Source organism: Humulus lupulus, chromosome 4 (genome assembly GCF_963169125.1).
Source record: "Humulus lupulus chromosome 4, drHumLupu1.1, whole genome shotgun sequence".
In the NCBI taxonomy this organism is placed as follows: Eukaryota; Viridiplantae; Streptophyta; class Magnoliopsida; order Rosales; family Cannabaceae; genus Humulus; species Humulus lupulus.
Window position 1 is genome coordinate 245,793,985 of NC_084796.1, and position 14,752 is coordinate 245,808,736.

Genomic DNA, 14,752 nt, shown 5'->3' on the forward strand with positions numbered 1-14,752 from the left:
TTGGGCTAAGTCGGTCTGTTTAAAAATGTGAGTAGGTCGTGCTAGTACATATTTGAGAAGATTGAGCCCAACACTACCCACTCGGACAGTGTTGTGCCCAATTCATTTGACCTTCAGACCTAGTTAATTATTATTAAAAAAAAAGTAAGAGAATTTGACATGACATGTTATGACAGTGTTGCGCCTCCCGAAACTAGTACTACGTCAAAAAAAAACCAACTAACATTTAGCTCTAATTAATAAGGTTATTTCAATTCATATAGCAACTTGTATTGTTAATTTTCTTTGTTATGGAAAAGAAGCCAATTTTTCTCTAATTTCATGAGCTAATTCATATGGCAATTTTAATATAAATATAGTTTCAAATTTCATTAACTACATTGAAGAAAAAAAACAAAAGTTTCATATAATTTTAAACTCTTAACTTTTGGTTTCAAACAATTACAAATGAATCTCTTTGTTTTGTAAATTGGAAAAAAAAAATATTGTCCACTTAATAGTTTGAATTCTTTCTTATTGCTTTTCTCCTTTCACTAGCTCAGCATGCCATAAGAGACCAACAACAAAATTGAAGTTATTTTTGAGTTTATTGTTGACCATATTTAAGTTGAGAGTTTTCTTTTTAAATTACAATACTAAAATGTTCATTTGGTTAGGAGTAATGAAAACATGATAATGAGAATGGAAATTGAAAGAAATAAAATTTAAAATTAATAAAAAGAATAATATTTTTTTAAGATTTATATATTTTTAGACCTTGTATTTTGTCTCATTACTTATTTTGATCTCATATATCAACAAATTATTTTTTAGACCTTATGTTTTGTAACATAGTTCAAATAGACTCATAAACTCGACTTTGGTCAAAAAAATTTGAACTAAAATCACAAATAATTTACCAAACTAATAATTCAGAACAAAAGCACAATCATTTAGCCGAACAATTGTATTGTCATATTTAAATTTTTTTCTTCATCAAAATTAAGTTTAGGAATCTATTTGAACCATTTTACAAAACATAAAATCCAAAAAATAATTTATCAAAACACAAAGTCCAATCATATAATGGGACAAAACACATGGTCCAAAAAATTATAAATCATTTCTTTATTATGCATTGGAATGACATTTCCTTTCATGAATTAAAAAAAAAAGTCATTCTACTAAAATTATAGAAAAGTCATTTCATTGGAATAGCATTCCAACACTTTGATTTCTATTCAAACAAATGAAATGAATGAAAATAAATTGTTTTCCATTGTTCCATTCCTTTCATTTCCTTTCCCTCAACCAAGCAGGGCATTATTTCAATCAGAAGGTCTAAACTGATATTAAAGGGAAAAAAAAACAAAATGATAAAAACCTTGAGAAAAAATATAATTACTAGAGAAATAGCCAGCCACAATAAATTTGAATATTAATGATAATAATAGAAGTCAATATATGAATAGGTCAAAAGGGAATTTAATAGATAAAAAACAATGGATGGCAAAGGGAAGAGCTCTTTTAGCTTGCTTTTCCCCTTTTTACGATTGCTTACCTTCACTAATACAAATTTTTATTGCTCCTTCTACAAGCAAAAGATGCTAACTATCAATTTAATTAATCGCCAGCTGATCTGATCTGTTGTCGAATGCTATGACATGAAGGGTCTTGGAGAATGGAGCAGCTTAGATGTTCACAATTTACATAAATCCGACAGCAGATTCTTTGGTCACACAATCAACTCTATCGAGTTCTCGATTAATGGATTGAGACAATTATGATATCATCTCAACCTTCATCAACACCACGGAATCGAATGCAGCTTGTGTCCTTCTGCGCTGCAATGAATTTGGTATCGAGCTCGAAGCTCAGTCATCCAAGGTTCACCGACACTCTCATTTGGTCTCAAACAGCAATCTTCTTAAGATACTCACTAACTTGTCAAAAATCACATCATTTTCAGCTAGATGTTTCTCAGCTGCATGTTCATTACTGAAAACTTTCCCTTCTATTAGGTAATTGTTTCCTTCTTTCACAATGACTCCATGTTTACAAGCCAATTCCAACACCTCAGATTCACAGCAAAAGCCTCTGCCAAACTGCAATCTCAATTCAGCTTTTTTCATTGCTGGTGCCAGTTTATTTTTTACCACTTGAACACTGATCCCAAGACCAGTAACCTCCTTAAAATATATTCATTAAAACAAAACAATTAGTAAACAAGGAAGCAGTAAAATAAGAAGATCAAATAAAATTTCGTATGCGCATCCACTGAAAATATATCTTCACTAACAATGGCTCAAGTGCAAATATAGAACGCACATAAAGAGCTTTAACCGGGCTCCAAGTACAGAGAAAAGTAACATTTGCATCAAGAACCACATTTCATTATCATCAAACAAAAGGCTCTAGAAGCAACATTAAAAGCTCACATACTCTGCACTGAATGTAACTCCTGCATTGTCAGTTTGCAAGTACAGAGCAAAGTAACTCCAAGTACAGAGCAAAATAACATTTGCTGTCTGAATTATGATAAATTACTAATGATTTCATATTTGATAACAATATAAACACTGATTTAAAAAGAAAACAGAAATATGGAAGCCACTTATGATTTTAACTAGGACTTTATATTGTTAAAGATATAAATAAAATGAATAGACTACGACTAAGTTCAAGTTTGATTACTGTCAAAAGCAAAGTATAGCTTCATCATATTGGTTTTCACATAAGAGAAACAGATGCAACCATATTTATCAATGCTAATAAAAAATTAATTAAAGTTTGAAAATCTCCTTGCAAGTCCAAAATCCTACAATAATTAAGAGAATATGATATAGGAGGAAACAACTTTCCTCAAGAAAAGCTGAGGTACAAATGAAGCACACATATTTGCACTAATAGCTCTCAACTCGTACAAATGTGGCATTCCATTGGCATGAAAAGCATATCTTAAGATATCCTTAGTAGGTATGCATGCTTACCTTATTCTCAGTCTCACGAAGTCCAGTCTTTTTAAGTCTCAACCGAATAGCTGCATAGAATTTCAAGGCATTCCCACCACAAGTGTATTCATCTATATATTCAATACCTTCACTTGATTTTGAACCAAATCGAACCTGCACAGTGAAGATACCACCAGATAGTAAATTTCATTACCAAACAGCATACTCAAGAAGAAACAAAGTTCTTTGGTAGCTTAATTTCAACCTGATTAACAAAAACAATAAGAGTTTGAGAATTGCATAATGAATATTGTATTTTTCGAAGGGCTTGTGTCATTATTCGTGATTGTTCATCTTTTCTCACACCACCAAGTGAAACATCAATTTCACATTGGGGTACAAGGGCTGCTACCTGAAAAATATGTTCATGCAACTTGAATTAATTAACATCACCTCAACTGGAAAATCACTATTGATTGAGCAAGGGAAAGAAAAAGAGTTTTGATTATGAACAATCAAAAACTAAAACAGTAAAATGCGTTAGAGATTTTAATTGAGCTACAAAATTTACTGCCTTGTCCAAGACAGATATTCACAAAAGCAGGACCACTAGTTGAAAATATCAGATATCTATATATGCACAATTTCATAGCTACTAAGCATAATAATTTTCCTTCGGCTGAGTTAGTAACCCTGAAATGTATATTTCATCGGTTGTAAATTTTTCCAGGTACCAAAAAACAAGTTAAAATATAGATAAGAATAAATCACTCACACTATCAACCACAATGACATCTACAGATCCACTTTTTGTAAGAGTGTCAACAGCACTAAGTAAATTTTCAGCAGAATTGGGATGTGAAATAAGAAGACTTTGTGTGTCTACACCCATTGATTCTGCAAGAAAAGGGTCTATTGCATTCTCTACATCAAAATAAGCACAAACGCCTGCAAAAAAATTTGAGTGAGTAACATTAACTGATGCAAGGAGATAGAATAAATTCAAATTTAGAGAAACCATAGTCCAATTGTATGAATAATTTATTTATTTTCTATATTTATACATAATACAACAAAAAAATAAGTACACACCTCCAACCTTTTGAGCTTCCTTAATAATGTGAAGTGCAAGTGTGGTCTTCCCAGATGCTTCCAGACCATAAATTTCAACAAATCTTCCCTTTAACAGAATGAAAACAACAATAATTGTTACAAACATAAGTAAACATTGATGACAATTAGCATATCAAACATAAGTGAGCAACTCACCTTTGGTAGTCCTCCAATCCCAAGAGCTAGATCGAGCTTCAACGAACCCGTTGATATCACAGGCACACGCCGAATGCCAAAAAACCGCCGTAAAGACAATGGTGACTCTCTATCAAATTCACCAGAAAGTTGTGAAAGTGCTAAATGTAGTGCTGCATCTTTCTCAGTTGATTTACCATCATCATGGAATCCATCATATTCAAACTCTGAAATTTCCACTGAAAAATATAAAAATTCAAAAACTAAAATTAAAGCAGAATTCTACAGACAAGTATATAAAGTGGTTAGCACGGGTGAGATCAAGCACTACCTACATAAACTTGCCAGCATTTCATCTGTGTACATAAACACTAAATGAGTTGGCAAAAAAATAAAATAAAACCAAGTTTCCTCTGACATTGTCTATTTGACAGTGCACATTAATATTCTACGTCTCCAGCAGTTGTTGGACAATGTACCTTATTTACAATAAAAAATAAGCAATGTATCTCTCCAAGGGTTATAACTATTATAGTGTGAGCAAAGCTCTCATTCAAACACAAATGTATTAGAAAATAAATATGTAGAAATATTCACCTGAAGAAGAAAAAGAACAATGGTTCTTGCCAAAAGAGTCAATGGCATGTCTTCCTCCTTTCTGGGAAAATTAAAATAAACAAAAGACTTACTAAAAGATAGCGATAATATAAATGGTCCTATGAAGAATTATTTTAGAAATTAACAATGATTACGATCGCACTACAATTATGAGCCTAATTCTAAATCTAATCTATTCCATCCTCCCATCCACACCTCAGTAATATAAATTAGAAGAAAATACCATTACTAGTACAGCCACAGGTGTAATTTATTTGGACAATCAGACATATTTTCGAACCTAGATTTTATGCATCAATGACAGTCTAGAATTCACAGATTTCTTGAGTCACTATTTGCATTATAATGCAAAAAGCTGTCCAGAGTCTTTTTCAAAGCTAATCAACAAGTAGTATCTATCATCTACAATTATTGGCAGAAGATTGCAGGGAGAATAGAAAAAGAAAATTACCAGCACAAAATTTGGTTCCCTAAATGAGAAATGTTCAACTTTTTTCTTAAGGAAATTCTCACAAAAGTTCAAGTATCACTTCATCTACCTTTCAAACTCAAGCTATTTTGAGAATGGATAGAGCTATATGTTGAACTAATTAAAAATTCAGAGAAATAAGAGCCAACAGTAATTTCTATTTTTTTTAAAAGAAACAAACTTGTATTAATGAGGAAATAACATAAAGGGGGTCTGATAAAACACACAAAAGCAGACGCTTAGTAACAATACAGATGTAAAATAAAACCACATATCCTTACTATGTCAGAAAACAAAATACCCTTGAACTCTGTTACATCATATAACCAAATGGCAACCCAAAATCTAATATTTTCCCATAAAACTACTAGTGACTTTTCAATAACTTCAAAATCTTATTCTATTGCGATCCAGCCTTATAGCTCAGCAGATAGCCAACAACCTATTTGTATATATTTTACAATGTACAGTTGAGCACACATAAGTTTAGACCTTTCCTATAAACCCAAGTAAACCCTTTTCACAAAAGCACCGCATCTTCGAGAAGCAGAAAGTACGAGTATGCAATTTTCAGATTGACAACTAAAATTTAAATAAACAAATTTAAAGATAAAAACTGAATATTTATGATTTAATACTTCATGGGGCAGAAATTTTTCTTAATTTTCAGCAGATAAATTCAAATCTTTAAGCAGCTGTAAAAAAAAATCTGATAAAATTAAATAAAATAAAAACCTTGAGTACAGAGCTGAGCAAGGAGGAAACTGAAGTTCCTGGAAAGCCTCTGAAAGGAAGACGGTGAGTAACCGGAAGAGCAAACGCAGACAAGAATATCATTTTTCTTGGAACAAATTAGGGTTTGCAATTGAAATATAACATTTCAACCATGGATGTTATGCATTTCTCATACACTTTTCCATTTTTGTAGGGTTTTTGAGTTCAAAGAATTAGGATGAAAAGACGCGCCATTTTAACAAACCTAGCTCTTGTCCGTCTTTGCTCCATGTCTGTCCGTTCTCTCTGATTTGCAATGATGTGCCTCTATTTTCTATTATTTCGGCTAAGGACCTCTCTTTTTTCATGTTTTCCATTTTGAACCTCTTCATTGACACTTTTGGTCCTTGTATTCCTTTGGATTATCAATTTAGACCCTCTGTTTAACAAAGAGAAGTTTACATAAAAGGAATGGCTGTGGTAGGGTAGTATTTTTACCCAATCGGTACAACATACTTTTTAAATGGGCATGTAGGGGTAGTTATAACGAACTTCCTCCAAGTTTTCAAGAAATTTTAAATAATTTACAGTATCGAAAACATAGTTCAAATAGTTGTTTTTACACCCGTATAAAAAAAACAAGCACGTGTGTAACAAGTTGTTTAAACTCTGTTTTCAGCACTGTAAATTATTCAGAATTTCCTAAAATCTTGCAATAGGTTTGTTATAACTACAATGAATACCGTGATGAAAAAATAGGATAAAAACACCCCTACATGCTTATTAAGGGGGGGGGGGGGGGGGGGGGGGGGGGGGGTGGGGTGGTAAAAAGTACTACCTTAACGTAGACATTCCCTATACAAATATAGGAAAAATAAACATAGTTTCTACATTTATGAGAAAAAAAATAATTATAAAAGTATGGTAAGTTTTGAAAAAAAGGTTTAAAATATGACAATTCCATAAACATAATCACACAAACTCTTTCTTACTCTCTCAAACTCTCATCTCTCCCACATGACATCTCTGCCTCTTTGCTCATTTCTTCCTCTCTCCTCCACCATTTGGTTATCTCTTCTCAGCCCTCCGCCGACAACGCCACCTTCGCCCCTGCCCCTGCCCCTCCACCCCCGACGACGAAGCACCTTTGTCATTGTGGCTCTTATTTTTTTTCTTCTTCTTCTTCTTTCTTCAAATCTAGTTTTAATCACATTCTTACACTTTTAATTGTTCTTCTTCTTCTTCTTTTTTCACATCTGATTTTGCTATTTCAGATCTGATTTTGTACTTTATATTCGATTTTTTTTTCTTCCAAACATAATTGTAACTGGTTATCATTATGATCTGTTCAGGTTTTTTTATTCATATCCATTTTTTCAGACCTGTTTAAGTAACCAGGTGTCATGACGACCGATTCTTTTTATTAAACTCTGCTCTTTTTTTTTCAGACCTAACTGTAACCAGTTACGATAAGATCAACTTAGATTTTTTTTTTGTTTAGATCTAATTTTGTTTTCACACCTGACTAAGTAACCAGGTATTATGGTGACGGATTTTTTTTTCAAACCTAGTTGTAACTAGTTACGTTAACAATCAATTTAGATCTTAATTTTTTTTCACAACAGGCTAAGTAACCAGGTACCATCACGATAGATTTAGTTTTTTTTTTTCCTTTTTTAAGATCTTTTTTTTCAGACTGGGTTAAGTAACTAATTATCATCACATCACTAAAAAATAAATATTATTTTGATTATCACTAAAAAAACTATAAAAAAAAAATTGATAGTGGTAACTGGTTACTACTATATAAATTTCTAAAAACTTATTCGAAAAAAATGGTAAACAAAATTAATATTACTGAAATATGGGGGAAAAATCCCATAAAAATGTAAAAGATAAAATAATAATAAAAAAGCCATAAAAATGCATAAAGTTGAAAACCCCATATTTTTCGAACTTAATGGGAAAAACCATATTTAATGTAATTTCTAATTATTTTAATATGTCTAATTAATATAAGAGTATAGAAAAATCTTTCTGAATTTAAAAATATCAAATTACACTTCTATGTTTTGTTTAAATACCTACTTACGCCTCTGTGATTTCAAAAATACCAAATTATACTATTATATTTTACTAATCAATACAAACTATGTTAAAGAAATGGAATTAACCATTAGTTAATGGTTATCATTCTTTATCAAATAGAAACCATCATTTATTAGTTAAAATATAGAATCCTAAATTTAGCAAAGTATCAATGGGAGGTATATAATCATTGGCTAAATTTCACCACCCATTTTATTTCTTCAAAAGTCTATATAAACTCACATAGGTTTCATTTTGATATATCCCAAAAAAAAAAGCTTAGTTTAAAGCTTTTGAAAGAAAAGAGTTTTGAGAGAATTTTGTGAGAAAATTCTTGGGTGTATCTGTTAGGGTTTTATGCCTTAATTAAAAAACATTTTCTTTGTAATCCAATTTATTATCAATAAAAGAATAGAAATCATTTTTTGACTTGGTTAATCACTTTCCTTACATGTTTTATTTTCATGATTATTTGTTTAATATAAACTTCTATTAAATCATGAGCATATAGCTAATCGTATTTATAGTGACGTAATCACAGTGGAATATAAATATGATTATATGTTAAAAAATAAGTTAGTCCTAAGATTAGTCAGTACACAGGATTTACACTGACTTGCCAATCTACGATATGTTCTACTTACACATTACAATGTTATGTTCTCTCCGGAACATTAGCAAAGTAGATAAGAACGGATGTATTTGTTACATCGGACTGGACCGATATTCACAGTTGATAGGATAAGTAAACATACAGTTATTATCTATTCTAGTCATATCAGGTAGTTGACCATAGGTCAATTCAATCTCAATTCTGAGTGGTTAGTATTTTAACTGATTGTATTATTTGAGTTCTTTGACTTGTTCGTTACCAGCTTACCCTACGGGCTAGCCTATACCTACGTCTTGGGAACTCGGTAGTATAATTGAGTGGGAGTGTAAATCATAGATATGAACATTTATAACTTCTGATGAAGAAGTGAAACGATGGTTTCCTATTAGTTTGGTTCAAGGTGTTAAATGATGGAGATCTCATTTCAGTAATTAATATTAGTTTATTGAAATATCATTTACAAGGAACTAAGTGTTTTAATGATAAAATACAATGAGGGGTAAACCGGTGTTTTAGTCTCATCTCATTATAGACTGTCTATAGAGGATTGAGTGACAATTATGGTTGTAACAATGGATAATTAATAGTGTATCTATATTTGTTATAGAGCGTTCTATGAATTCAAAAGTGCAATTCCAAGTCTTTAGTAGAGTCACGATGAATTAATAAGTTAGCAAATTTATTTGTTAGATTTATGATAACTTATTAGAGCTTGATTTCATAGGCCCATGGTCCCCACTGTACCTTGGATAAAATCATCAATATAGTCTTAATTAATTGATTTAATTATAAATTAGACTTATCAAAGTTGATCATGTCAATTTTAGATAGTTTACGGAGTTATATAATTTTGAGAAGAAAAGAGAAATTAGGCAGATTTATTAATTAAGATAAATTTGTATCTAAATTAATAAATAAGTTTAAATCAAGGTTCAAATTATAAATAATTAATTTGATAAAGGATTTAAATAATTATTTAATCAATTAAATCAATAGAAAATAATGCAGGCCTTGATTTTAAGTCCAATAGGCTTATAATCAAATGAGAAATTTCATGGGCCTATAGCCCATGATAATTTCGACCTAGGGCTGTTAATTGACTATTATTTTATTGATTTTTTAATTAAATAAATGATCTTATTGAGTCTATAAAAGGAATGTTAAGAGAGAAATAAAAAAAGAAGTTCAAATTTCTAAAACACAAGTTTCTGATAGGTTTTAGATTCTCTCTAAAAACAAGTCATTTTTTAAGCATCTTTGTTATTTTCTCTTCTTCTCTCTGTATCTATCTCATGTGTTGAGAATTGCCCACTCTAGTCTAGGTGATTCCAATGATACTTTGGAAGGCTGTGAAGAAAATTGAAGATCGGTTCTATTTCTTGGTGTTCTCCCCATTTACTGTCGTGGGCCCGGGACGACGGTCCAGGCCCATGGTCTGGGCGTTTGGATGTGAGCCCGGCCCGAGCCCGCTTGGTACAGGAGTAACCAAGGGCCACGACCCTAAGTATAACTCTGGACCCGGATGGTGCCCGGGATGGTGATCCAGGACAGTCGTCCGGGAGACGTACTATAATGTCGGATTACTTTTGAAGTATATGTGAACGATCCCGGAGCCTGGTAACGGTCCGGGCCTGTGGTAAACGAAGAGGGACAAAGGTAAACGAACCCGGATCAAGTCCTCCCGGCTTGGCAAGGAAAAGCATTCGTGACCCTGAAGCCGCCCCACGACGCGTGGGGGTTGTCCCCACTTTTCACCTCGGGATTGTACGCCGCTGTTTCAGATTTTCACTGCCAAGTACTCTGACTGGTTTTGTCCCCTGAATCTGCCTCGTAACTCGAAGTGCGCAGACTAAAAGCACTGTTTTTTCGGGCGAAGTATAGTCCTTGGGCCGCCTTATTGGGCCTTAATTAGCCTTGAACCTATGTATGTTTTATCTTTTATATTGGGCTTCCACCAGAGAAGCCGAGAGTATTCCACATCTTTGATGGGCCCGGGTCATACCCGGCCCAGATCTAGTGTTCCTATGAGCCTATAAATACAGGCGATAAAGCACTAAAAAAAGGATCTCTCTTCAACTTATATACAGTTACTCTGTCAAAAAATAGAGAGAAACTCCATTGTAAAAGACTTTCCAAGCTCTAATACAACTGACTCGTGGACTAAGGCTTATTAACACCCCAACCACGTAAAAATCCTGTGTTAATCTTCTACATTCCATATCATTATTCTTAGCTAATATTCATTAGTATAGTTTCCGAAAATCTCGGTAAACACTTGGTAATACTCTGCGACAGAAAGGATACAAGGGTTAGAAAAACTGAAGAAATGACCCATTCATTCTGCTGCGTATAATGTAAGTATTCTTATCATTATTTCTCTTTGAATTCAATTTTAGAAACATGTTCTAGGTTATCTCATATTAATTTGTTTAATATTAGATCTATATGAAAATAAAATGAAGATCATGTATAAGTTTTACTAACAATATTTGGGGTGTGGGTTGTGAGTAATAAGTGTTGTAAACACTTTGTGTAATTTTTATCTTTCTAATAAAAATTTTGCAGCAAATTTAGATATAGAGAACCTTTCCAAACTTGGTTATCAAATTTTTTCATTTGTGTGTATTATTTTGTTATTATTTTTATTCTCACTAATCTGATTCATAGGAAAAGTTGCGTATTTTTCCCCAACAACTGGTATTAGAGCTTGGTAGTAATTCTATTATTTGAATAGTTGGAAACGATGGAGAGTCAGATTGAGTGGGAGCAATGGCTGCAGACAAAGGAAAGGTGAAACTTGAGAAGTTTGATGGTGTGGATTTCGAGTTCTAGAAAATGCAGATCAAAGATTATTTGTACCAAAAAAAAGTTTTATCAACCTCTCTAAAAAAAAAGCCAGAGGGTATGAAAAATGAAGATTCGAATCTTCTTGACAGACAAGCCCTCAGAGTTATTCGATTGACGTTATCTCACAATGTTACTTTCAACATAGCAAAGGAAAAGACCACGGCGGGTCTTATGGCAGCTCTCTCAAGTATGTATGAGAAGCCATCAGCCTCTAACAAAGTTCATTTGATGAGGTGGTTATTCAATTTGCGGATGAATGAAGGCGCATCAGTGGCTCAACATCTCAACAAACTCAATACAGTCACAACCCAATTGAGTTCGGTTGGAATTGAATTTGATGAAGGAGTATGAGCATTGATACTTTTGTCTTCTCTACCAGAAAGTTGGATCGCTACTATCACGGCTGTGAGTAGCTCGTCGGGAAGCAATAAGTTGAAATTTGATGATGTTCATGATCTGGTTCTTAGTGAAGAGATCCGGCGAAGAGAGTCAGGTGAATCCTCAACCTCTTTAGTTTTGTAGACAGAGTCAAGAGGAAGAGATCAATTAGAGCAAATGGACGCGGTGGATCAAATTATCGAGGCAAGTCAAAGGATAGGAGATCCAGGTCCAGAATTCCCAATAATTCCCATAAATCGAAGACTATCGAGTGTTGGAATTGCAGGAAGACATGACACTACAAAAATCAATGCAAGAATGCACCAAAGAATTAGGAGGAAAAGGTAGAAGAAAATGTCACTTCCACTTCTAAAGGAGATGATGTGTTGATATGCTCTTTCGAGAGCAAGGAAGAGTCTTGGGTGTTAGACTCTGGAGCATCATTCCACGCTACTTCGAAGAAAGAATTCTTCGAGAATTATATCACGTGAAACCTTGGAAGGTATATATTGGCGATGATCAACCATGCGATATCGTTGATAAAGGAGTAGTGAAGATTAAGTTGAACAGGTCGATATGGGATCTAAAAGAAGTAAGGAATATTCCAGACCTGAGAAAAAACTTGATCTTGGTAGGATAGTTAGCTAGTGAAGGCTACGTTACGAACTTCCATGGTGATAATTGGAAGATTTCGAGGGGTGCAATGACGATTGCTCATGGGAAAAAGAATGGTACTCTTTACATGACATTAGGGTCATGTTGTTCAATTGCAGTTGCAATAGAAAATGAAAATGCCAATTTGTGGCATCATTGACCCGGCCACATGAGTCACAAGGGGATGAAAGTAATGCATTCTAAAGGGTAACTTCCAAGTCTACAGTCAGCTAAGATAGACATGTGTAAAGATTGCATACTTGGAAAGCAGAAAAGGGTCAACTTTCAAACAAGTGGTAGAACCCCAAAGAAGGAAAGGTTAGAGCTTATTCACTTTGATGTTTGGGGACCAACGACTACTTCATCCATTGGTGGGAAACACTACTTCGTGACTTTCATTGATGATCATTATTGGAAGGTATGAGTTTATTTTCTAAAGTATAAGTCTAAAGTATTTGAGGCTTTCAAAAGATGGAAAGCCATGGTTGAAAATGAGACAGGTTTGAAGATTAAAAGGCTCAGAACTGACAGTGGTATTGAATATGTAGACACCATATTCAAGAAGTTTTGTTATGAGCACGGAATTAGAATGGAGAGAATCGTGCCACATACACCACAGCATAATGGTGTAGCTAAGCATATGAACCGAGCCTTGACAGAAAGAGCTCGAAGCATTCGTATACAATTAGGTCTACCGGAGCAATTTTGGGCAAAAGCAGTCAACACAGCAACTTACTTAGTCAACTGAGGCCCATCGGTTCCATTAGAGCATAGAATACCAGAGGAGGTATGGAATGGAAAAGAGATAAAGTTATCACATCTAAAAGTTTTCGGTTGTGTAGCATATGTGCATATTAGTGATCAAGGCAAAAATAAGCTTGATTCTAAATCTAAGAAATGTACTTTCGTCGGTTATGGAGAAGATGAGTTTGGCTAACGCATTTGGGACAATGAAAACAAGAAGGTGATCCGCAGTAGAGATGTGATATTCAATGAAAGAGTGATGTATAAGGACATGCATAAAATTGACGCTAGCAACTTAGAGCAGCGTGGGCCAATATTTGCAGATACAAATGATGTCCTAGATATTCCTATAACGAAGCCCATTATAGAAAATCCTCAATTAGAAGAACTCTCTGAATAAGGTGTGTGCAACAGTCTGACACACCACAACCCCATACTCCAACTCTCGCTTTGAGAAGGTCTTCTCAACCATATGTGCCTAACTGGAGATACATGAATTATCTATTGCTGACTAATGGAGGGGAGCCAGAATGCTACGAAGAAGCTTGTCTTGATAGTGATGCAAGCAAGTGGGAGCTTGCCATGAAAGACAATATGCACTCTCTGATTTCCAACCAGACATGGGAACTAGCTGAGTTGCCCGTGGGGAAGAAGGCACTTCACAAAAAATGGGTTTATCGAGTGGAAAACAAACATGATGGTTCTAAGAGATACAAAGCTTGACTAGCTATCAAAGGATTCCAACAGAAGGAAGAAGTTGACTACACTAAGATTTTTGCTCCTGTTGTGAAGCTCAATACTATCAGATCAGTGTTGAGTATTGTTGCCATAGAATATCTTCATCTTGAATAATTAGACGTGAAGACTGCATTTCTTCATAGAGACTTGGATGAGGAGATAGATATACATGCATCAGCCAAAAGGTTTCTTAGAAAATGGGAAGGAGAACATGGTGTGTAAACTTAAGAAGAGTTTGTATGGCCTGAAACAAGCCCCAAGACAGTGGTATAAAAGTTTGACAGCTTCATGCACAAGGAAGGTTTCCAGAAGTACAATGTCGACCACTGTTGCTACTTCAAAAGATATAGGTCCAGTTATATCATTTTACTACTTTATGTTGATGACATGATAGAAGCAGGTCTAGATATGAATGATATTAGACAGTTGAAGCAGCAATTGCCAAATGAGTTTGACATGAAGGACTTGGGTCCAGCAAAGAAGATTCTTAGGATGCAAAATCATAAGAGATAAACATCAAAGGACATTGTAGTTATCTCAATTAGAGTACATCAATCGTGTTTTGCAAAGATTCAACATGAGTGATGCTAAGCCAATGAACACACCCTTAGCAAGTCATTTTCACTTATCCAATGACCAGTCTCCTTAGACAAAGGAAGAAAGAGATTACATGGCTAAGGTTCCATATGCCTCAACCATTGGGAGTTTGAT

The 14,752-nt window shown here is 33.9% G+C and overlaps 1 protein-coding gene across 4 annotated transcripts; it reads right to left on the reverse strand.

Moving 5' to 3' along the window:
- Positions 1-1,392: 1,392 nt before the first annotated feature.
- On the reverse strand, positions 1,393-6,260 carry LOC133831545 (DNA repair protein recA homolog 2, mitochondrial). Of its 4 annotated transcripts, none has more exons than XM_062261897.1 (8): positions 6,001-6,260; positions 4,776-4,836; positions 4,200-4,417; positions 4,023-4,110; positions 3,706-3,878; positions 3,196-3,342; positions 2,970-3,104; positions 1,393-2,165 (listed from the first exon to the last, which is right to left on the reverse strand). In XM_062261897.1, the coding sequence occupies exons 1-8, from the start codon at positions 6,100-6,102 to the stop codon at positions 1,881-1,883; spliced, it is 1,209 nt and encodes a 402-aa protein (XP_062117881.1). In that variant the 5' UTR covers positions 6,103-6,260; the 3' UTR covers positions 1,393-1,880. The 4 variants fall into 4 exon arrangements, with proteins under 4 accessions (XP_062117881.1, XP_062117882.1, XP_062117880.1 ...); XM_062261898.1 differs by having other exon boundaries at positions 1,393-2,168; positions 4,200-4,405; positions 6,001-6,258; XM_062261896.1 differs by having other exon boundaries at positions 1,393-2,168; positions 6,001-6,258.
- Between the last annotated feature and the right edge of the window lie 8,492 nt (positions 6,261-14,752).

Excerpts from the sequence above, each read along its gene's own strand:
- LOC133831545 (XM_062261896.1), bottom strand. The coding sequence starts at position 6,102 with ATGATATTCTTGTCTGCGTTTGCTCTTCCGGTTACTCACCGTCTTCCT. Across the intron at positions 4,111-4,199 it reads GGATTGGAGGACTACCAAAG|GGAAGATTTGTTGAAATTTA; the intron begins GTGAGTTGCTCA and ends ATTCTGTTAAAG. Across the intron at positions 3,879-4,022 it reads GGAAGCTCAAAAGGTTGGAG|GCGTTTGTGCTTATTTTGAT; the intron begins GTGTGTACTTAT and ends ATTTTTTTGCAG.